The sequence below is a fragment of the Microtus oregoni genome, unplaced genomic scaffold (assembly GCF_018167655.1).
Source record: "Microtus oregoni isolate MIOR12 unplaced genomic scaffold, Mior012 000000F_ref0000247, whole genome shotgun sequence".
In the NCBI taxonomy this organism is placed as follows: Eukaryota; Metazoa; Chordata; class Mammalia; order Rodentia; family Cricetidae; genus Microtus; species Microtus oregoni.
Genome location: NW_024543059.1, coordinates 80,404,338 through 80,429,618, shown reverse-complemented (window position 1 = coordinate 80,429,618; position 25,281 = coordinate 80,404,338). Strand labels below are relative to the sequence as shown.

General features: G+C 41.8%; 1 protein-coding gene across 1 annotated transcript in view; it reads left to right on the top strand.

Annotated features, from left to right (window-relative positions):
• Window positions 1–25,281, top strand: part of Pde5a (phosphodiesterase 5A) — a 123,948-nt gene that overhangs the window by 64,819 nt on the left and 33,848 nt on the right. The window contains exons 8-11 of the mRNA XM_041649022.1: window positions 2,230–2,338; window positions 3,237–3,324; window positions 14,149–14,324; window positions 15,664–15,723. Coding sequence (XP_041504956.1) covers window positions 2,230–2,338; window positions 3,237–3,324; window positions 14,149–14,324; window positions 15,664–15,723 — 433 coding nt within the window. The remainder of the gene's footprint in view (window positions 1–2,229; window positions 2,339–3,236; window positions 3,325–14,148; window positions 14,325–15,663; window positions 15,724–25,281) is intronic.

Sequence of the window (25,281 nt, the reverse complement as noted above, 5' to 3'; positions counted from 1 at the left end):
ATTGTGGCTACTGGGATTAAAGGTGTGTGTTACCATTACATGATCTATAAGGCTGACGAGTGGGGCTGTTTTACTCTCAGATATTCAGGCAAGCTTTGTTTATTAAAATACAATTGTCCACTATATGTCCCCTTTTTGTCTAAAACAAAAAAGGCTATAACAAATATAAGAAAGCTATATACAATAAGTACAATGACTATATACAGTATGTAAGGCAATAAATACATCAACAATGTCTAGTCCATTTGCATATGATAAATTCAGAGAAAATATTTCATATATATTCTATCTTTGTGAGCCTAAAGTCTTGTACCTAATTTACTTTCTATCATAACTTACTTTCTGTGTCTGGTAAATTATAACTATAGCTATCTAATCTTCAACTCCCTCAGAGACCTGAGAAGGAAATAATATTAACTAAGTAAACAGGAAGTTCAAGCAAGCGACTTCCAAAAAGTGTGAGCAATGACAGAAACAGCTGGCTACCTGGACAGTCAACCAAAGTTCCTCTGCAAAGTTGGGGTATCCATCTTTGGCCTACAGGCCCAGCATATCCAACAGACTTCTCTGTGAAGCAAGATATTTTGTATTCTGCTTGTCTGATTAGGACAGCATACTGTCAGAAGTTGAGGCAGGGATATTTTCTTGCCCAGTGGCTTACTTTTACCACAAAGAAAGTAAACTCCATGTGTCGTTTCTTTGCTGCCCATTATCTTCTCTGAAGTAGGTTGGTGCTGCCAGAAGCAGACATGATTCATTGTCATAAAAAAGAAGAACCTAGGTTATTAAAACATCTTAAATGCCATATTCTGTAGATCTCTGAAGTGTTTAAAGATGACCTGTCTATCTAAAATACATCTTTGTTTGACCTTGAAAACAAACTTGCTATGACTACAAGTTTGATTATACTAGGTGATTAACTACTAACCTGCATTTCCTTATTATCCTAAACAGTTGGTAATAATAATTTTCAAGGACTAGAAGTTTGCATTACATTGTTAAATGAATTGTATGGGTACAATACCTTGAACAAGAATAGAAATATATGTATAGTATGTTATAACAGCATATGTTCATTTTAAAATATCACCAACTAATTTTCCATTTCTTCAGTAGTAAAACTATAATTAAAATAGGCATATCAGACAGAAACATACACACATACACACCAGGAGGAAGATATAACTAGAGAGAACCTCCTAAAATTCTTTTATGCCTTCTTGACATTTCCTTTAATTTTAATTTTTGTAAAAGATTGTCTTATTGACGTAGGGGTTCACAAAATAGCAATTAAGGAAGCACGAGTCCTACACCTTAGGCATTCTGTGGTCAGATAAAATAAAACATGGAGTGAGAGAATCAGTACAAATATTACATTAAATGACACAAAAAAGTAAACCTGATCTTTTATGCTATTGCACGTAGAGAATTGTTTATCTGAATGCCTGGGCCAGATGTCTGTTTGATTCAGGACCTTTTTAGATACTAGAATATTTGTGTGTGTATATATATATATATATATATATATATATATATATATATATATATAGAGAGAGAGAGAGAGAGAGATCTATTGGTATGTAAGTCTAACCAGGAAGTTTATTTGTTTCATACACATAGCCTGGAGGTAATTCATACAATATTTTCAGTGTGCCCACCTATCAATTGCAATTAGTCACATGAAGTCAGGTGTGAAATTCGATACCAGTGATCTCCTATTAGTGTTGACCGCGTTCTGGATTTAGAAGTTTTTCAGATGTCGTATTAAATGTTTTTAAGTTCCTGCTGTTTGACTTGTGATTGGATGACTAAGGACATTCTTAGACCTTGTTCTAGACCAGTGGTTCTTAACTTTCCTAATGTTGCACGCCTGTAATACAGTTCCTCGTGTTGTGACCCCCGACCATAAAATTATTCTGTTGCTCGTTCTTAGTTATAATTGTGCTGCTGTTATGAATTCTAATGGAAATATCTGATGCGCAGGATATCTGATATGTGACCCCACTAGAAGGGTCTTCTAGACAGTCCAAACTGTGTGGGTGTTTGCTTTATCAGACAATCTAGATTAGAGTAATGACTGAGCTGTAATCATCTAACACACTTTCAAATTAAGATGTAGATTCCCCTGTTCTCCACAGCCGCTGGTTCCTCCCCTGCCCATTTGTTTAGTTCCTCTGTGCTCATCTTTCCCCACTGCATAGTAGGAACTCACATCTATTATTTCTGCAGGGAACATGATGCAAGCAAAATCAATTACATGTATGCTCAGTATGTCAAGAACACGATGGAGCCGCTTAATATCCCAGATGTCGCTAAGGACACGAGATTTCCCTGGACAGTAAGTAACCTAATTTGAGACCCGATGCACACAGGCTGTTTTCCCTTCAGACCTCCGCTTACAGCTGCTCCTTGTCTGCACAATTGGGCTGGAAATTGGCTGTTTAAGGGTGATCTCTGTTTTTCCTGCTCAGGGAAGGGATGATAAAGTGCTCTAAACTCACTGGGGAAGCCACGCTGTATGTTTTCCTTGGCTCTTCGTATAGTAACAAGCCAGCATGTACATGCTGAGGTAACTGAATGCCGTGGTGTCGGTGGCTTTCCTCAGATGGGTTTTCTGACTTTATCTGTGAACATGGAGGTCCCTGTGGTTTAGATTAACACAATTGGCGGTCCAGCTGCTCCGTGGCTGTTCATTTGCCTCCATAGTCAAGTTCCAAAGATGTGTTCTTCAGACAGTCAACACTTTGAAGTCCAGTGTTTTCTTTCATCTTTCAAAAATATTAGCCTGTGGCAAACTGCCTTGATTCTGTTGCCTGCACACTTAGGACAACTTTTTCTAACCATAGAAGTGTAGGCTTCAGGTAAGGTGGCATTATTAGGAAGGTCAATACTGTAGCGGGTTGTTTCCAGGGTTTTGGATTCTGCTTCCTTTTTAAATTGAGACCTCGGCTTTGCCAGGCTAGCAGGCACTGAATAAATATTTGACTTAGTATTACTATAAACTCTTTGGAAAGTTTAAATGGGATAAAGGAAATTTGGGGTATTATTCTAATAAAGACTGACTGTGTTGTCCTTATGGAAACCTCTTTATAATTGGTTCCCTGTAGATAATACAAGGTGATACTTGTATTATCTGTAGATAATGCATGAGGTATCCCATATGTGCCGTGCAGTTAAGACGATGTTTGCGAGAGAAGTCATTTCTGTTGTCCTAGCAGTCTTGTTTTGTCCTTTAGAATGAAGACGCAGGGCATGTAAGCACACACCGCACTGGAAGTTTGCTTTGCACGCCCATAAAAAACGGGAAGAAGAACAAAGTCATAGGTAAGATCTTCCCATTGCCTTAACAGTCTGCATTTGTTTAAGAAAAAAAAATTCCCAAGACTTTCAAGTCTGAATTGTGAATTAAAGAATAAAATGTCCGAGGAAAGAGAAAATTTAGAATTATAAGTTACAAATTTTATGTTGACATATTCCAGCATGCATGTCAGACATTTTTGTTAGCTATACAGTATTTTTTTTCAATCACTGGAATTCAGTTTGGGGAGAGAGGTTATTTGTTTTTTTTTTTTTTTATTTGTTTGTTTTTTGAGACAGAGTTTCTCTGTGCAACTGTGGTTCTCCTGGAACTCACTCTGTGGACCAGGCTGGCCTTAACTCACAGAGATCCACCTGCTTCTGCCAGCTGAGTTCTGGGGTTAAAGGCGTGTGCCACCACCGCCCGGCTTAGAATCCTTTGTCTAAGAAGGACATGCTGAAGTCAGCAGAGCGGACTGATAGAATGACTTGGTGGGTAAGGTGCTTGCCACCAAGCCTGAATTCTGTTCCCGGAACCCACGCGGTAGAGGAAGAGAACCAATTCCAAAACTTTGTTCTGACCTCCACATCCACACTGTGATGCACCCACACAGGTGCGCGCACACACACACACACACACACATAAAAATAAAAGAATGTTAAAAGTTCATACACTGAGAGACATCAACTGACAATGTATATTTAGTCTTATTTCCTCGTATTTTGACTCCTCAAATACATAGTTGAGATTATAGGTTGTATTGCTTTGTTTGCTCATTCAATCAATATTCGTGGAACAATTACATAGTTTAGGCACTTGGCATAAACCAGCGAGCCAAGCAGAAATCCTTGTCCTGGGGTCTTACATTTGCATACAAAGGTTAAAGGTTAAAGAACAACTCTACTACAGAATGGTACAGAAGTTCTTTCCCCACACAATGGTGTTCCCTGTTACTGGTGTGTTTACTTCTTGGTATCTCACGCTTCGTTAAGAGCAGGGCAAGCATTGCTGGGCGCTGGTAGCACGTCACTGTAGTCCCAGTGCTCAAGAGGCAGGTAGATTTCTGAATTTGAGGCCAGCCAGAACTACATAGTAGAGGCAGAAAAGAAAAATATGTTATTTTGTATCCTAGTTTTCCACGGTTAAGGCAGAGAAAGCAGCCTGACCTAATAGTATGCTCCAAAGATTGTAGAAATAAAGGAAAGATAACTGACTTCTGAAGATTAAATATTAAAACTAACACCCTAGTGGAGCCATACTTACATATAAATTGACCTTTAAAAATCCGAACAGCTTTAAGGTTACATGTTAACAGGGCAGGTGCGTGTGTGTGTGTGTGTGTGTGTGTGTGTGTGTATGTGCGCATGCGTGAACCCGTGCGTGCGTGTGTGCGCGTGTGTGTTACAAATGTTGCTGAAAGTGCCTATCCAAGCTGGACACAACTCCAGTTCCTTTACTAAGAGGCAGTTAAACTTTCCATGATCCACCTTCCCGTGATCTGGTCCCAAGCCCACCAGTGTGACTTCTCTGATCCGATTTTTCTTCTAACGTAGTTCATAGGAAAAGACATAGCTGCTTTGCAGATCCACGTGTTCATGTTCTAAAGATGCATCTGTTTCTTGTCCTTGCTGGTCTTTATTCATCAGTCTCGTCCTGCCCTGTCACCAGCACGCCATTGTAGGACATGCACTGACAAGACTCAGAGTCAGGTTCTATTAGAAAGCCCTAGAAGCTTGTAGGCCGTTCCTTGCTGTGCTGTGTCTTCAGCAGGACTGCTCTGGGCTCAGAAAAAAAGATCGGAGGCCACTGAGCATGTAAACACATCTGTAAACTTCACCACCAAACGGTCTCTAAAATCAGCAACAAATATTATGGTATAAAATTTTGCTTGCTAGGAGACCAAAAAGGATACTTTTAAAAGCCACCTAAGAAGCTGGTGAGCGGCCTTTGAGAATGTGAAATTGAGTTCCCACGGGAATGTGTCCTTTACTAGTAAGTTGTCCTAAGAAGGAAGGAAGACCTGGAGATGGTTTACTCAACAATGTCTCCGTGATAAAATATGTGGGAAGGGGCGGGGCTGGCTGACGGTGGGTGGGCGGGAGATATCTGGCACTTCCTGCACTCTAAGCATAGCTAGTTAGGGAGCACAGGCCTGGGGAAGGGGCTTTTTTTTTTAACAGTTATATGAACTTTTTTATTACCAGAATGTTGCTGTTGCCCAGGAATTTGATAAAACATTAATGGGTTTTATCATTACATTTCTCTTTCGTTCTATTATTCCATTATGTCTTGAGCCAATATGACTTCCATAGAGCCCCCCCCCTTTTTTTTTACCTTTTTTGAGCTTTTTAAATTTTAATTTATTTTTAAATGATCTCTTTTTCATTTTACATACCTGCCCCAGTTCCCACTCGCTTCCCTCCTCCTGCTCCCCCTCCTTTCCCCCCCATGCCACCCCTTATCTACTCCTCAGAGAGGGTAAGGCTTTCCATGGGGAGTCGGCAAAGTCTGACACATCACTTTGAGGCAGGACCAAGGACCTCCCCTCTGTATTTAGGCTGAGTTAGATGTCCCTCCAAAAAGCCAGTTCAAGCACCAAGGATAAATCCTGGTCCCACTGCTAGTGGCCCCACAGACTGCCCAAGCCACACGACTGTCACCCACATTCAGAGGATCTAGTTTTGGTCCTATGCAAGTTTTCCCCCTCCCCCCACTGCTATCAATCCAGAGTCAGTGAGCTCCCACTAGCTCAGGTCAGCTGTTTCTGTGGGTATCCCCATCATGGTCTTGACCCCTTTGCTCATATTATTGCTCCTCCCTCTCTATTCGACCAGTCTCTGGAAGCTTGTCCAGTGCTTAGCTATGGATCCCTGCATCTGCTCCCATCAATTGCTGGATGAAGGTACTATGATGACAATTAACGTAGTCCTTGATCTGATCACAGGGGAAGGCCAGTTCAGGCACCCCCTCCACTATTACTTAGGGTCTTAGCTGGGGTCATCTTTGTGGCTTCCTGGGAATTTCCCTGGTGCTAGGTTTCATGCTAGCCCCATAATGGCTCCCACAATGAAGATATCTCTTTCCTTGCTCTCCCTCTCTGTCCTTCCCTCATCGTGATCATCCTGTTTCCTCATGTTCTCCCTCCCCCCTCCTTCTTCCCTGCCATGCTCCCAATTTTCTCAGGAGATCTTGTCTATTTCCTGGGAAGGGTCTCTTAAGCCCTCTGCTTCTCTCTTGTAAATTATTAGGAGCACTTGATAACTTCCTAGATCTCTCAAATTCACCTTTTGATCTTGTCTGTGTTTCAGAAAAGTGAGAAAAAAACAATTTTTAAGCTAAGAATGGCAAGAATTCAGCTGAGCATGGTGCTACACAATGAATGGGTGCGCATCTCTGTGAGTCTGAGGCCCATATAAGAACTGCCAGGACAGCTAGGGCCGCATAAGAGAGAGACTCTGTCTCAGAAAATAAAAATCAAAAGAAAACAAAAAAAGGATAGGAATAATCAGGCTTGTTTGGGCATATACTTTTTCCTATTGAATAGCAGAACCAAAAGCCAGCAAATGTCTTTGGAAAGAGAAAATTCTGTTTAAAATGCAATGAATCATTTCTGTGTGTTTCTGTGTGGTTCTGTGGCACAGACAAGGTAAGGGACTCAAGTTCATTGTCAGTGTGAGATGGAGATTGCCTGGTGCACCCTGCTGTTTCCTAAGCTTGGCAAAGCAGGGCGACTGAATTCTGCACATCCTTATCTATCTGCAGGTTCAGGGTGGAAAAGATCGTGGTGGGGATAATTCGCCTTGCATGACACAGACCAGATCCCAGTATGCAATTCTAATAGAGAATCTCCCCCCAGAGATCCATGCAGAAAAACAGGCCACCCCAGTGTTTTTCTGGAATCTTCCTTCCTCTTCTTTGTTGTCGTTACTGACAGTCAGATGAATTTATAAACACTAGACCACTTCAGAGCCTGTTGTATCATCAATTTTATTCCCCAAAGTATTTTTTCCTATCAACAAACGTTTTTGTAGTCTCTGCCTGATGTAGAATGTTTCCGCCACTGTCCAGAAAAAAATGTTTCTCTTTCAGAACTCATTCGTTTTAACCGGTTGTTTGCCCAGTTGATAAAGCTGAATGTGCCCCTTTTTTCCCCCATATCATATTTTCTGGAAATTTTGTTTTCTATTCTACATACCTATTCCAGAGCATATTTTCTTTTTGGCTTATATATATGTAAATATTATATATGTTATAATCTAGATGCGTCATTTATTGCCTCTCCTTTCTCCCTCCCATTTCTCCCTCCTTTGTTTAGAGCGCTCTTTGGAGAAATCACCATTCAGTGGAAACACAGAAACCTTTCAGTGTTCCTGTTTTAGATGGGTTATATCACCAGGTTATTAGTAAGAAAATACAAAAATAAAATCACAGTATCATATAGCACATTGTTCAAGAAGCATTAGAGGAAATACACCCATGACCGTGTACGCTGTAAGCTGGGTGCTCGCCTGACTCATCTTTGCTGTAGGAAGTTCCTTCCTGTTGTTTTTTTTTCTGCAGTGGGTTTTCAGGTTTTCTATATTCATACCCGGCATGCCAGTGTGCCAGTCCACAGTGGACAGCATGTGGTGCCTTGAGGCAGAACCGTCATCGTCTCAGGTTCTTTAAGTTTCCCTATTATGTTCACACTTGTTGGAACCACCTGTGCCGCACCCCTCGGGATGGATTCCTACCCTTAAGGGACATATAGAGCCGTTCATTCTCAGGCTCAGTTCATTTGAACTCCCAAGCGCCTCCATCATTTTGATGCTCAAAAAAAAAAAAAGTCCACTTTGTTTTTAGTTCCTTTGTGTCAGTAAAACGTACAACCTCTGCATCTACAGATATTTCTGGGTACCCTTCATTAAAGTTTGGGATCATCAGATCAGACGGTGGTGGTGCACACCTTTAATCTCTGAGTGTGAGACCAGCCTGGTCTACAGAGTGAGTTCCAGGACAGCCAGGGCTACACAGAGAAAGAAACCTTTGGATCATCAATTATTGGCTTGGTATTTCTTGTTATCTTACTTTCTTGTGTTGTTTGGGCTTCATTTAATAACTGACTTACGCGTGGACCTTTAAAGGGTGCCTATTTGGAGAGGTGACCTGCCCTCCTGAGCTGTGGCCTAGGTTCAAGTGAGAAATAAGTATTTCCGAGGTGAAAATTTTAGATTTGACTTCTCTTTTTTTTGGCATAAAGTTTTATCCCTGGCACCAAAACTTTTTTCCTTGTTTTCCAAGCATTTTCTAAGATTCTCACCTTGCAAGTAAAATTAAATTCTGCCCTGTTCTTCACAGTACACATTTTCAAATATTAATTACTTAAAAGTACCGATCCCTGTCCCTGCTCCCAGGTAGAGAACTGCAAATTACGTTTGGTTATAATATGTCCCAGGAAATAAGACAGTAGTGGAGCTGTAGTAACTGGAAACAAAATGAAGAAGTCATAGCTTTCAGTACTCGAAAGGCTGCTGCAGGAGGATCACTGCAAGTTCAAGGCCATTTTGGGGCACACAGGAAGTTCAAAGTCAGCATGAACTACATAGTGGTCCTTGTCCCAAACAAACAAAAAAGGGAGGTGTCATATGATCCAACTGTTTCACTGGATGGAGCGAAGCACACCAGGCAATGCTTGAACATCCATATTTCTGCTGCCGTACTCACAGTCGCCAAGATGTAGAACCGTTCTAAATGTCCAGCAGCAGAGATGAATGTGGTATATGTGCACAGTGGCATTTTATCTAGTGGCAAAGAAGAAATCAGTTGTGCCATTTGCAGGCAAAATGGATGAAACCAGAGATAATTACATCAAGTAAAATAAGCCAAGCACAAAAGACAAATACCATGTCTTCTCTCATATGCAGAACATATGTGTGTGTGCATTATCATCCTTGTGCTCATATGTGTCCATATATATTAACTCATACATGTGGATATAAGAATGATAATGAGGAAGATAGACAGAGATCTAAGCCAAAAGGGTAGGAAGAGCCACTGAGCATAACTGGGAAAGAAAGGCACAGTAATTATGGTTCCTATGCAGAGGGTAGACTTAACTACAGACACCCAAATATGTGTATGAAATGATAAGGGGAATTATCGGGGAAACCAGCACAAAGGGAAATGGGGAGGGTGGGGCTGTCAAAATACAATGATTGAAAAGAGTCTTAATAAAACCTGTTTTGCATACTAGCTTTAGAAAAATAACTAGAACTAAGAACTTAGAGTTAAAAATTATAAACGTGGAGATTCGCTTTGAGATTTGACTGAAGAATAAAAAAAACACTGGGAAAGGAAGAAACATCTCTATATTTGGCAGGAAACACTAAGGAATTTCTGAAGAACGTAATGTTTTATTATCAACCAAGAATTAATGAAATTATTGTAACCTAGTTTCCAACTAAAGCGATCTCGAAGAAGCACCTGTCTCCCTTCTTTCCAAAATAAACAGGAAGGGAGAAAGCGGGAGAAGGAAATTGGAAAAAAAACTAACCTAAACAAGAGATGGGGAGTGGATAAAAATGAGTCTCTAACACACAAAACAGGGATAGGAGAGAAGCACCAAAGAGGCAGGAGATGGGATAGAATTGTAGATAGAATTGTAGATAGATAGGGAAACTTAAAGAACCTGAGACGATGACGGTTCTGCCTCAAGGCACCACATGCTGTCCACTGTGGACTGGCACACTGGCATGCCGGGTATGAATATAGAAAACCTGAAAACCCACTGCAGAAAAAAAAAACAACAGGAAGGAACTTCCTACAGCAAAGATGAAATGGTTTTCAATAAGATAACGATGTGCCGATAGCCAGGCATGGTGGTGCACGCTTGTACCCCCAAGTCATGCTGCCCAATACTATTGAGTGGGGGGCCATTTTTGGAACATGATCAACCTATGAAGGGTCACACCCTTAAAAATGACTCTTCAGAAAGGGCAAGAGGGACTAATGGAACAGGAGGAGTGAAATTGGTTGCAGGACTGAAGGGAGGGATGGTGGCGTGGAGAAGGACAACTAAACTAATCTATACATAGCTTAACTGGTTTTACCCTCTCATTGGTGACAGTGCCCTTGCCAGACACCAATGCCAGGAATAAATAAAATAAATAAAAAAGCCAATGCCAGGAATCAGTTACTTCTTTTGAAGATCATTCTTTTGAATACTTGAAAAAAATAAATATTTTGTTTAGAAAAATGTTCCTGAGTTAAGATTATTGACAAAAATAAGTACAAAGTTTTTTTTCACAAGATTAAATCTTGTATATATTTTTTAAACCATCTGGCTGGAGATTATTGGAGGAAAAACAAAAGCCAAGTATGGTGGCACACATCTTTAATCCTAGCACTTGGGAAGCAGAGGCACGTAGATCTCTGACTTTAAGACCAGCCTGGTCCATAGAGTGAGTTCTAGGAGAGCCAGAGCTACACAGAGAAACCCTGTCCTGCAAAATTAAATTTAGAAAAAAAAAGTAAGATTAGTGTTAAGGTAGTCTTTATGTATTTTAACACCAGATGCTAATTTTGATGTTTACATTTATGGTGGAGAGGACCTATGGCTCTAGCAAAATATATATGCCTTAACCCTGTTTTGTCAAAATACCGGGGCTTGGGTGCAGACTATGAGTCCCAGGAGCAGCGGCAGGATTTCAGAGCCATCCTCACTGTGACTTCCAGAGGGGCCTTGGTACCAACCCTTACAGTTGCCATGGTCTCATGAGGTGATGTCTGTATAAGCGAGCCCCCCCCCCTTATAATATTAGGGGACACTGATAATTTGCTGTTTGGTTTTATTATTGCTTCCTTTTCCTCCTACTATGGTTTTGGGCATTATTTTACTTTATGATTATATTTATCAGCTGGTATTTATGAAATAGTTTTCTAGTATCTTTGATTCTATTTAGCAACTTTTCAGAACACAAACAACCCACGTTTCATCACTGCATTGTTTAGCTCTTCTCCCAGATCATTAGTGAAGAAATGGTGAAAATTTAAACTATAGATGTACCCAAGCTTTAAATATTCCTCTAAGAGGAACTCCATTTGTTTCTTATAAACCTTCCCATATATTTTTGCTTGCTCTAATGAAATTTTCTGAGGATTTAATGAGATCAGTCGGCTAAGCATGAATGCTGCGCAGCCCATTTTCAAGAGAGAATTTGATTATATACTTAAATGGCTTTTTGTCTTCAGTATCCTTTTCTTGCCCTGGAGTTTAATTCTATATTTCTGCACCTGTAGTGATGGCTTGTAACACAGACACATTTGATCTGGTCTGCGTTGGGCCGTGGTTGTTACAGAGAACTTAATATTCACATGGCATTTCATTTAAATAATTTCTGAGCAACTCCAGAGGTAGAATTTAATATTCCTCATCCCGTTTTTCTTTTTTTCTTTTTTGCCCAGGGCTTTGCATATATTAGACCAGCAGTCTACCACTGCGCTGCTTCTCCAGATCCGTTAATACCTCTTAACTTATTTGCTTGGTGAATTTTAGCTAGGACAGATTTGAATTACTACATAAAAGGCTTCGTTAGGACACAGCTTAGCGAGCTGCCTGATGTGCACATCCCAGGCCCTCTGTCACACCGCCCTTCGTGTGCCTGCAGGAATTGTTATGAAGTAACGCGGAAATCTTATTTCTGAGCATTGACCACCACGTAGACGATGACTTCTGTAAAAGCTGGAAGACGCTTCCACCGCGATCTGAGCATAACAGCATGAATCGCGTGACTCCCAGGAAAATGCCAACTGGGAGACAGCCAGAGCCTACATAAACAGTCTCCCATAGTTATAATGTGAGGAGCCGCAGAGATGAGAGGGCATAACCCCTGCATTTTTACCTAATTCGGGATGTGTGTTGTTAAGATAATGCACGCTGACTGCTCTTTTATGCTTGTCTTTTTGCCTGTCTGCATTCCTCCTGTCTTGCTTGAAGTTTGGTTTCGTAATAGAGTAGTGTTAGAAAGGTGGTTCCCTACCTGATGCAGATGGGAAAGCACACACGTATCTACAGAGGCAAGCAGAAATACACACACAGGCATCTACATAAGCAAGCAGAATGCGCACACGTATCTACAGAGGCAAGCAGAAATGCAAAGCAGGGCCCAGATCATCTGCAGTGTTAAGAAGAGGGTATGCAACCATGGTGACAGAGGGAATTAATATGCAATCGGATATCATCACAGACTATGAAAATCTTTTGTGCTCCAGGAAAAATAAGGGCTAATAGTCAATACAATCTCCATGGGAAAAGTACCTCGGGTCAGAGCTGGAGTACCGCATCTGTTCATTAGCTCAGCATTTTGTTTTCTTAAGTTTTCCCTCCCTGCCAGGGCTTTTGTTAGCTGAGAAAGGGGAACTGGGAGGAAGGGGATTGCTAAGCCCAACATACAGCTAAGAAAGAAACAGAAGTGAGGTCTGCCGTTATTCACCAAGGGTTACTGTGCACAGAGGGAAGAGAAGTGCCTGCCCTGTGTCCGAGGGGGGAAGCCGGGGGTCTCATTGTGACAGACATATAGACTTCACCTGGGAGACAGGCAGAAGACTGCTGGGCAGTGATGCTGGCCCAGGTCGATGGAACGGCCAAGGCAAAGGGGTGGGCGATCGGAACATTCCATGTAAATAAACCTGTGAAGTGGAGGAAGTTGGGACGAGGCCAAGGCGGAGACTGCTTTTAGACTCCCATTGTGTGTGCTGTGTGGCTGTGATCAAAAGCAACAGCCCAGCCGGGCGGTGGTGGCGCACGCCTTTAATCCCAGCACTCGGGAGGCAGAGGCAGGAGGATCTCTGTGAGTTCGAGGCCAGCCTGGTCTACGAGAGCTAGTTCCAGGACAGGAACCAAAAAGCTACGGAGAAACCCTGTCTCAAAAATAAAAAAAAAGCAACAGCCCTTTTGTCATTCCTGTAATGGTCCTGCCACCTTCACAAGGATGATCACGAGTACCAGAGATTTTGTGTCTAATCAAGTACCCGGCACAGTGCCCATCCCACAGTGGAGGCATAGGTACAGGAAGTCTTGTATTTGGAGACCACGTGATTAAAAACGTTAACACATTTTACTCCATGGCAGGCCATGTATTCCAACTCCTTGTGCAGCCACCTCATTCTGTAAACACAAAATCCCACAGCGACATGAGCTGAGTAAAGATTGACATAACATTACGGTAATCCTCCACTAGCCTCATTGCGTCCACTGACCTAGAAGCAAGGACAGGACTTAGAAGACTGTGATATTCTTTAGGGACTAAATCTGCTCTTATCTCTAAAACAGTCATTGTTCCTGTGTTTATCTCCTTCCATGTGATTGTCTTGGACACCTGAGTGTGTATCTGAAGCTGCCTGTGTGATTTGCCTATTTTCTGTATTCTGCTCAGTATGTAATTGCATATTTAAACTCTGATTTCTCAGAAGGCAGACTATGTGACCCAAAACTCCGATCTGCATCAAAACTGTTCTCTTGGCACATGTACAAAAATCCAATTAGTTTCCAAAGGACAAATTGTCTTTGGGGACTCAACTGACCTGAAGTTCATGACCAATCTGGAGGGAAATCCTTCTCTATGATTTTTTTTTTTTTGAATCATAGATGATATACATTCAGGGCTGTGTGACACTAACACTCATGTAAATTAATCAGGGTTACTTTCCTAAGTTTATTTGTAGAAGTCACTAAGCAGATATGAACTTCTACTTGGACATGCCAGGCATTTCTAAGAGAAAACCTCCAGACAACCTTTGGGGGTGAATATTAAGGTTGATCGGAGCTCTGGTGACGAACACTCACTTCTGCTTAATTTCTCGGATTGTTGCAGGAGTCTGCCAACTGGTTAATAAGATGGAGGAGAACACTGGCAAGATTAAACCTTTCAACCAAAATGATGAACAGTTCCTGGAAGCCTTTGTTATCTTCTGTGGCTTGGGGATCCAGAACACACAGATGTATGAAGCCGTGGAGAGAGCCATGGCCAAGCAAATGGTGACATTAGAGGTGGGGACAAAGCTGACCAAATTTGGTCTGCTCGGCCACATGCGGGGCTTCTCCTTTCCCTCCCAACATGAGCAGTGTGGATGTGTGTTCTGGCATTGTATCCCCACAGAAACATGTGATTTTCAAGATGATGTTTGTACATTTATCAATGTCTGTACACTTATTTAAAAGTTAAAGAAAGTAGATTTCAAGTATTAGACTCTCGCCAAGGTCCGGATGACCAAACCAAGACTCTGGCCCATCCCCCGCTTTTTCTGCATAAAGCAGTGTTTGCCATTTGTACTTCCTCCACACAGATGCCCGCTGCCCAGTGCCCCCAAGTCTGTCTCTTCCTTGTCGAGCGCCCCCATGTGTCTGTCCATGAGGATACCTGTAAAGAAAGCTTTTAGAAAAAGAAATCCCCTGTAAGTCTTAGAGAATTGAAAGTAAGGAAAGGGAAAAATAAATAAAGGAAGTCAGCACAAGGCAGAAATCAATCCTCTTTCAGACAGAGGTCCATGGCCTCTGAAGCTTATGATCTAGATGGTTTCATGGGGAGGCTCTAAATATTGCTGCTGCTGTCAAATAGAACTTTAAAATAAAAAATTTAAAGCATTAAAAAAACATTCTGCACAATCACATTTTTTGTTCAAAAGGAATATCTAAAATAACTCCTTATTACTTAGAAGTTACAATTTTTGAAAACAAGAATTACGATTATTTATTTTGTCAACTTAGAAGATTTAAAGTAAGCCCGACCTTAGGGTAGCACTGGGTCCTGGTTCCATTGTGAACTTAATAGACCCGGTGTCCTCAGCTGCTGTGGATAGCTTTATCTGATCTGCTCTTGACTTGTAGACTAAGAGCATCTTTAAATCTGCGTGACCATTCATCCCAGCCTTCAGTTTTCTGCATGGATTCGATGGTTATTACAGGCCTCACCTGAGAACCATTTTTTTTCTTGACAAATAGCAACTTAAATATGTCTATTCATGCGAGAGTTCTATTCCGTATTCTGTACAAAAAAACATTTCTGAAAAGCAGTTCCAAATAAACACTTTGTTGCTGTGGGTGAGCCAGAGATGATTTCCAGAGTGACTTATAGATAATGTGTTTTGTTATGTCAACAACATCAGAGTGACAGTTTCAGGATTTCCTATAAAATTAAGGCGTGTCACTTCAGGTGCAAACACTCCACCTTTCATGCAGGTTTCACTGTATTGACGAAAACCACAAGCAGGGGCTGGCAGTCAGAGGAGCCTAGTTACCTCTCCAGGAAGTTGGGGGAGCATCCCAAGCTGACGTTCTGTGTGCATTAATCGTATTGTCTGGGTAACCTGGACTCCTGTCTTACCCCTAGGTCCTGTCCTATCACGCGTCAGCGGCGGAGGAAGAAACAAGAGAGCTCCAGGCTTTAGCGGTAATCCTTTCTTTTGAAAACTTGCTGACCACAGCCATCTAGTTAATATACAAGTGCTTTTCACTAGTGGTGATATTTAGATGATCACAGGAATTATTTATGTTGATTAACGGTACTTTCTTGATAGGATACAAGGTCACCAGTAATACAAAACACCACTGACTTATGTTGACTTTGTAATATTATTCTATTATTCTGATTGTTTTTTTCCAGTTCGCCTCTTTCTTTCACCAAAATTAACTTAGTTTTCATTTACTGGGGAGATCGAGGTGGGTGACTGCAGATGGTTGGTTGTCGCCGGTAACCGGCTCTGCACTGTCAAGAACTGAGAGCGATCCGATTTCTGACCATATGGTCTACGGCAGGGTGCTTGAAATCGGGATCAGATAAGGTTAGTTCCTGGAGTCCTGTCATGATGCAGTATAAAGTGAGACAGAGGCAGGGAACCGTGTGAGGACACAGGCCAGATGCTCTGGGTCTCGGCTAGGAATGCTCCGGTAGCGGTCCGTGTAAATTTGAGGCTCTGACACCTAACCCTCAACGGTTCGCTTGATGCGCTTACAATGCTTGCGTGTTAAATCCGTTGCTGTGACACAGCTCGGTGTGTCTGAGAAAAATGTGCGGGTCAGGAGTGGAAAGTTGGGACGGATCACAGACATTCTCTTTCCTTGTTATCGACACCGTAGCTTGCCAGAACGTATCGTATCCTCTTTATGCGTTACCCACGTGTTCTCATGGAAGCTACAGCTGTATTGTGAAGACCACCCTGGGGCCTAAGAAACGCCAAAGAACTTCAAGTTCACGCGCCCATGCAGCCGAGGGAGTGAGACAGAAGTTCATATGTTGGTGTGGAGTGCTGAACCCAGTAGTTAAAGGCCAATAGAAAGAGGCCTTGGAGACATCCTTAGTTAAATTGTCATGGGTAGGAACATGAGTCATCTAGCAAGGACAGCAAGGAAATCAGTAGGTGATTGTGTCTGAAAGGTCACACGGGGTTTAAAAGTATCATTTGCCTTGGGCTTAATTGACATTTTTGTTGTTGTTGTTGTTGGGATAGGAGACAGGCTCTCACAGTAGCCCAGCCTGGCCTGGAACTCACTTGAACTCCTGACATCCCTCTTGCCTCGGGCTCTCCAGTTCTAGAAGTATAGGTGTGAACCACCTTACCCTAGTTAATTGGCAAATTTGCCTAGTCCACTAATGAGACCTATTACTCAATTACATGTACTCTGTGAGTAGGAAACCATTCTGTGCTCTCAAGCCCCGCAAGACATGAAGCAGTGTCAAGGTAAAGGAAAAGCCATACTCTGCCAAGTGTCTTATGGAAATCCAAAGAGCAAACTCAGAAGCTTCTCACGGCGATGCTAAAAACATCACTGGAGTATGAAACTCTGTTTTGCACTTCAGAAAGAGCAGAGTCTTTCACAAAAGTCTAAACTTGGCTTTCTCAATTATGCCTATAATTTTAGCAAGAGAAAATCACTCTGGAATAGCGGGAAATTGCTGTGCAGCGTATTGTTCAGGGCCATCTGTGGCTCCATTTGGAAAATAGATGTCTGGCAGCTGCACTGAGATATGTAGGGCTACATCTTTTGCAGGTCAAGTAATTTATTTAAATTGGTTGAAATTCAGCAAGCGATTTTAAGTCTAGCTTTATGTCAACCAAATAAAAATTCTTCTACAGCTCCAACTACCCAGGTGTCTGCATAACCCAGCACTTCCCTCTTTGCCATGTGTTTGCTTGTTTATGTCTGTTGCAACTGTAAAATAAATTCAAAAGCTGTCACATATTTTCTTAACTCCTGTTTTGAAGTTTTACTCTTCGGAGATTAAGCAATATGTATGACTGTATCTAGACTAAAATTTGCAGAGCACCTGAGTTTGGCTCCCAGCACCCACACTGTAGCTTTAACTGCCTGTAGCTTCAGTTACAGGGATCCAGTGCCCTCATCTGGCCTCTTTGGGTGCCAATCACACAATGATACACACGTATACCTACAAGCAAAGTTATACACATGAAATAAAAACAAATTAATCTCTTAAAGAAAGATACAGAACATAAGTTTGATTAAATCAACAATTGGAACATGAATGTGTGCTTGACTGACTGGGTGACTGATTGCTTCTTCTGTCTTCTGGTCCTACAAGAAAACAATAGGTAGTGAATAGGTATTAAAGAAAATAAACTACGTGGTTTGGCACTGAGTCCGTTCTGGTCCAGCTTCGGCTGAATTTTACAGAATCGTGGATGATGGATCTAGAAGCTAACTGAATTTTTTGATGTCTTAAAGGTGCTTTGAGTCTCTTTATTTGAGAACCAAATTAGAAAGAAAGAGCTATGGTAGTCACTGAGGTAAGATTTCCTAGGACAGAATTCCCCTCATTTTCACCTTAATCTTTCAAAGAAAGAAATGCCATGTAGGCCCAGCCTTGACCAGGCGACTGCGGTGAAGGACAGAGCCAGGACCTTACCCAAATCTGATGCCTAAGTCAATGTCTAGATCAAATATCTCACAGCAAGATACTCATTGCCCTTGATCTGGGGAAATCCTTTAAAAAATCACCAATTATAACTTGAAACTTTCAATTAGATGGTTTAACCAAGAGTTGGTCCTGGGATCTTGATGGTACCCAGTGCTACTGAACCGAAGTCATCTGTGGCCTTGGTAAGGGATTAGGTTCCTTAAATTGAGCGAGAGCCTAAGACCATCTCTGGCCTGTCGATGGAGGCTTCCTCTTTTATAGAGATCTAAAACGATAAGACAGCTACGTGTTCTTCACGTATGCAAGATTTCGGTAGGTTATCTGTTTGAGTCTTGCTGTCTCACTTTGATTTTCCTAGTGGACAATTTCCAGCCATAATCTCATCTCCAAATACTGAGACTCTGTTATTGAACTTCTCATAGACAGTGGTTGTATGTAGCTTGGAAACACCACAGTTTTTAAAATAAGGTTTGTATGTGGACCTAGGTAAGCAACATAATAGCAGATCTGCGTATATTAAAGTATGCTCGTAAGTTCCTCTAAGTTTATACTTAAAAGTATTTATATCTTGTCATAATTTTATCATGATGGCTTTGTTGTATGATTTTTTTTAAATGTGTAGCCCAGGCTGGCCTCTAACTCGTGATCCTCCTGCCTCTGCCTCCTTCAGCAAATCCTACCGGCATGTGCCACCACAACCAGTTTGTTGTATGATTTTTAAAAAGTGTAAGCTCATTATCTAAGTTTTAAATATATGTCTTCCCTACTAAAGTTAAAGGAACCACTTATGTAATTCAAGAAAGAAGGAAACATAATAATTTAGTAACTAAAGAAAATATTCAAGTTCTCTGCCTCTGTGTCTTAGACACATCTCTCTGGAAGAATGGGTTCCAAACTGCCTGGTGCACCCTAACTCTCTGTAGATTCTTCTCATTTGTGTTTGAGTGCACCCCTGTCTTGGAAAAAAGATACATTCTAATAGCAATAAAAGCTGTGTGTGTTTCCTTTTTAAACCTACGTTTTGAGAGTTTGGAAGTGGGGAACAGAGGCAGCAGCCTTCCGCAGAGTGTAGGATAGTGGCTGTTACAGGGGCTTTCTTCCAAGGCTGGAATGGCCTTGTCATCCTTTGCCTAGGGCACCTGAGATGGGAGTATTGGTCAGGGCCCACAGCGGAACATCCAGCACTTGGCAGGAGACCTTTCTTTGAAGCCACTGGTATGACCTATCAAATATATTCATTTGATCCCTGAAAAAAATTTTCCTTAAAGGGAGAACTAATTGAAATTTCTCGTTTTTACTGACTAAATATCAAAGAGAAATGGAACAAAATGACTTTATAAAACATTGACACTATTGGAAGAATTTGACATTTTATGGAAGAGCAAGTTCAATAGCTTCTTTTCAAACTTATTTTAATAAATATTTCTTGTGCAGAAGGAGCCTTTTATTAACGGCTGGCTGTCAAGACACGTTTCAGTTGCCTTGATTTCTATTTGGGGCTTGAGAGCTGATACTTAACATTTAAGGCAGACTGAATGCCCTGATATCAATGTGGCTTATTTTTTTATTTATTCATTTTGGTATAGATTGTGTAGCCCTGTGCTAAGACATTTCCTATAGGCAAAACAGTAGCCTTCACCAAAACCAAGAAATTCAATAATCTTTAAATGATTAGTATAGTTATTTTACCCAAGTGGGATATTTTCCCTGTTCACATGCTCAATGGTTTTCATGGAAACCATACATTTGAAAAATACAATCATAGTTGGGCAGTAGTAGTGCACACCTTTAATCCCAGCGCTCAGCAGGCAGAGACAGACAGATCTCTGTGAGTTCAAGGCCAGCCTCTCTGTTTACTGAGAAACTTGAACCTGTGCAGCTGTACCCTACTGTCTTAATGCCACTTCTTGGTGCTGCACTCCCTCCTAACCAGTGCTCTAACTGAGGTACCACAGATTGAACATGCCTGTGACGTGTCTCATTTCAACATGGATTGTGATTCTGCAACCTGCTGAAAGTTCATTTGGATTTTGTCTGTCAGATTCTTTTAGGAAACCCATAAATCCTCTTATTTTCTGATCATGGTTTGAACCAAAAAAGATTGAAGTCTAGAGCAGCTTCTGTGTTTCACCCTTCTGAAGCAGCAGCAAGAAGCAGCCAGCTCCCCTTGTGGTTTCTGCCCATTAGACTGTGGCGTGGCATTTACCAATGGACCCACAAAGGGCATTTCATTGGAGACAGCCACACTGACCTCGTAAATGGCTGTGTCATTAGCTGGGTTGGCCTCTCCTGAAGCACTGGGTCTCACAGTGTTGCATCCATCGGAATCACTTGGAAGGCTCATCGCAACACACAGATGGCAAAGGCGTACTCTTGACTTTTCTAGTTCATTAGCTTTGCTTTGAGCCCAAGAAGTTGTATTTTTAACAATTTGTATATGCGACTCTGATGGAATTCTGGGTCCTTCTGATTCTGTATCAATTATCCAATCTCAGATTCTGAATCTTGAGGGTCTGTTGCCTACAATCACTTTTGTTACAAAAGTAACCATTGTCAGGATTCAACGGAGGAAATAAAAACTGCCTTGAGTTTTAAGACAGACAAACATTTTCTTTGAAATCATTTGAAGAAGTCAATGAATGACCCCAGGAAGGAGTTCCTGAAACAGAACGTATCTTAACTATTGTATCATATCTGGACATACCATCAGACACATAGAGTAGATCAGAAAGCCACTGGCCTATCAACTCTCACCGACATCAACCATGCTGACAGATATTTGGGTAGTGGAAAAGGGACTCTGTGTTCTGTAAAGCTACACTTCCCTTCTTAGTAATTAAATAAACTACGATAAAACAAAAGCTAACATATAGAATAAGACACACAAGCAAACAGAAGGAAAAGAGTTCAAGGAGAGGCACACGAAACAGATTTAGCTGCACTTCTCCTTTCGGCTCTAGGACCCCATGCTGTGCACGCTGCCTCCATCTCTGTGCATTCGTGTGTGCACTGATACTGTTGATTTGGAAGACGTTGTTTCCTTGGTGTCCTCCATCCTCTCTGCCTTTTACATTCTTTCTGCCTCCTAATCTGAAGGGTTTCCTGAGTCCTGGGGCAGGGGGAGATTTGATGGAGACATCCCACTTAGGGGTGAGTGTCCCAAGGTGTCTCACTCTCTGTGCATTGTCTGGCTGTGGTCTCTGTACTTTTTCCCATCTGCTGCAGGAGGAAGCCTCTCTGATGGTGACTGAGCAAAGCAGTGATCTCTGAGTATAGCAAAATGTCATTAAGGGTCATCTGGTTTTGCCCTAGGTCCATGAACTACCTACTGTCAGTCTTGGGCACCCAAGCAGTATTGGGTATGGGTTCCATCTCAGGGAGTAGACGTTAAATCAAATCAGATACTGGCTGATTAGTCCAGCCAGCTTTTTTCTACCATTGCATTAGCATATCTTGTAGGCAGGACACCATTGTAGGTAAAAGAGATTGTCTGAGTCAGTGTTCCATTTCTTCTTTGGTAGCCTCTAGCAGAGTGCCTTCTTGTATCAAAGATGCTGATATGTAAGGGTGAAGGCTCTAGGTAGGCACAAACCTGCCTTCTCCATGTTTAAGGAGTTTTGTGGGTGTGTCTTCAGCAATGGAGCCTTGCTGTCAGTTTGTGACGAGCAACCTATATTCTTGGCAACAGACTGTGTTGTTTGGGGATCCCCATGGGATCCCTTTGACCAACAACTCAATTAGATGTAGTCCACTCCCAGTACTGGAAGCTTCATTTGGTGACAAGAGATGTCCAGCTGGGGCCCTGTGTCTCCCCTTATTTGGCAGTTTCGTTTATATTGCCTTCGTATATATGTATATTTTAGGAAGCTTCTACTATACTAGGTTTCCATACTACCACTCAGATGTCCTTAATTTTATCTGTCTCTCCCTGTATTCCTCCCTTCTCCCTCCCCCACATAGCTACATTTGATCATCTCATTCCAGTCCCCCACCATCTATCCATAGCTATCTATTCTATTTTCCTTTCCTAGAGAGAGCTCTCTTTCCCCACCATATCTAGACCCTTACTCTACATTTAACCTCTGTGGTTCTGTGTATTGTAGTTTGGTTGCCATTGACTTAATAGTCAGTATCCACACATACACAAATGCATACAATATTTGTCTATCTTGATCTGGAGAACCTCACTCAGGATGAATTTTTTTCTACTTTAATCCATTTACCTGTGAATTTTATGGTTTCATTTTTATGGCTGAGTAGTATTCCACTGTAAATGTGTACCACATTTTTATACATCTAGGTTGTTTCCAATTTCTGGCTATTATGATTATTGCAACAATGAACATAGTTGAACATGTGTGTCTCTGGTACAATGAAGTGTCCTTCAGGTATATGCCTAAGAATGGTATAGCTAGGTCTTCAGGTAGATCAATTTCTGAGGAACCACCACGCTGTTTTCCATAGTGGTTGTGCAAGTTTGTACTCCCAGAGAGATGAGTGAGTGTTCCCCTTACTCCACATCCTCATCAGCAGGAACTGTCAATTGTTTTATTGATCTCAGCCATTCTGAGTGTAACATGAAGTCTCAAAGTAGTTTTGATTTGCATTTTCCTGATGACTAAGGATGTTGAACATTTCCTTAAGTGTTGTTTCTCAACCATTTGAGAATTCACTGGTTAGAGCTGTAACCCTGTTTTTTGTTGGGTTGTTTTATTGATATCTAGTTTCTTTAGTTCTTTAAATATTTTGGATATTAGCTCTCTATTGGATGTAAATTGTAAAATTGGTAAAAAATTTTTCAAGTTTTATAGGCTATTTCTTTGTCTGAATGACAGTTTCCTTGGCCATACAGAAGCCTTTCAGTTTCATAAGGTCCCATTTATCGATCTTTGTACTTGTGCAAATGGAGTTTTATTCTGAAAGTCTTTTCCTATGCAACGAGTTCAAGGCTATTCCTACTTTCTTTTCTGTCCGATTCAGTTTATCATTCTTGATGTGCTTTTTGTTTGCTAGTTGGTGAGTCTTGCCCTCTGAAGGGGAGGGACGGGAGGTTGGAAGAGAAGACCTGTATGATCGCCTGGAGATGGTGGGCAGGAAAGGAGCAGAGGCTGCGAGCAGTCTGCTGAGTTTGGGACGCGACTGGGGTATCACAGTCAGAGGAGTGTGAGGGTGAAGATCTGCAGCCAGCCTACCTGTTCTCCTGGCTGGTGTCTGCAGCTCACCTACTTGTTTCCCCGGCTGGTGTCTGCAGCCAGCCTACCTGTTTCCCTGGCTGGTGTCTGCAGCTTGCCTACCTATTTCTCCAGCTGGTGTCTGCAGCTTGCCTACTTGTTCCCCCAGCTGGTGTCTCATTTTCTAAATTCTAGTGCATACAACTGTGACCAAAAGAAATTCTGAGAATCTAGAATTGTACCTGACTGCTCCACCCCCAAATATTACATACTTCGGTCTCTGCTATTAGGAAAATGTGCAATGTTTTATCTTCTGGAATAGTAAGAAAACAAACAGAAAGTTGACATTTTATGTGATGTTTAAGGAAGGAGCATTTTAAGGGATTTCTGACTTTCTCAAGCCTCGTTAGTGACTGGTCCCAGTTCTGAACCCGGTATCTGCTACAAGGCCCTCGTGGAGAATGTTTGCCTGTCTCTGTTGGGTCTGTTCATGGAATCTGTTTGTGCTGTGGTGTGGTAGCGACTGAAGAAGGAAAGGACACTGCTTTCCTGTCAGTCTGAGAGGCCGAGACTCCACGCACAAAGGGGAGGCCTGGGCTGGACTGTGTGGGCCACCTCTCCTGCAGCTGTGGAATATGCTTTGTGGAAGGAAAGGAAGAAAATGTCCTGCTGTAAGAAAAATGATGCTGAGGAATAAAACATCTGTTCTCTGGTCTAGTGGGTATGCTCAAGGAAAGCAGATGTTATCTGTTTCCTCCCCAACTGGAGCGGCTCCCTCTCTGATGCTGGAAGCCACTGTAAACAATGAGACCTTTTTCTAAACATGTTCAGTTGTCTTCCCTGGTTCAGCCCCCACAAAATCCATGGGACTGGCTTTCCAAGGTGCATATTTTCTCGTGAAGTCCTGCCTGCGGGGAAGAGTCTTACAGGATGGAACAATCTTATCTACATGAAGTAAAACATGACAGCCACCATGAGCTGGGAAGTAGCTTTGAAGGTATAGGGGCTATCGAGCGCCCAGTTGCTCTGGGAGATTTTAGTATTTTGACAGCTTTAGTTCACAAAGTTGAAAGGAAGACAGGATAGTGCTCTCTGAATGCTAAGAAACCGAAGGGGTGGGGCAACTGTTTCCACTCAGTATTTCTTTTCTCAATAAACAAAAAGGCTCTTTTTATCAAGTTGCTCTCATCCTGATCAGGCTACCACCAATGCTAACACTCAGTTGCATGTCCACAGAGTACATGGTCCATGGGTCCGGGAGTAGGGGGCCCTACAAGTTCAAGTAGCCACAGGCTCCAGCAAGCATAGAGGAGAGAACGAGAGAGCAGTGAGGCTGCCAGGGTCCCTTGACCTTGGCCAGTTAATCATTCATCGATGCTTTAGAAAAAGAGTTCAAAGATCGTGTTGCTGTTTAATTTTCCTAAAACCTAGACAGCATAACAAATTAGGGGTTTCTGAGAGCAAGATTAGGATGTACTTGGAGGACTGCCCCAACACAGGCAGATGGACCTCATCCTCCTAGGAAGCTTTAGGACTTTAAGAATCTTGGTGTACGCCTATCGTTCCAATACTGGCAGTGCTAAGGTAGGCTAGCCTGGAGTCCATAGGAGACTCGTCTTGAAATAAAATGAAAATTGTTAAGTTAAGCAAGAAGAATAAGATTTTTTTTTAAATTCCCTCCCAGTTAATCTTAAGTACTTATGTTAATAAATAAAAAGGCATAGGAACCACGACAATAAGTTACAGCCATTCGTGCCACTTAGCAGGTATTCCCAGAGAGGAGCTAGCAGCGGGGGGTGCTTACTCCTACTTTAGATTGTAACTATGTCTTAGAGGAACTTATCAGTTAAAGAGCAGGAGCTCACAGAAGCAGACAGTGCAAAGAAGGAGAGATGGATGTAAA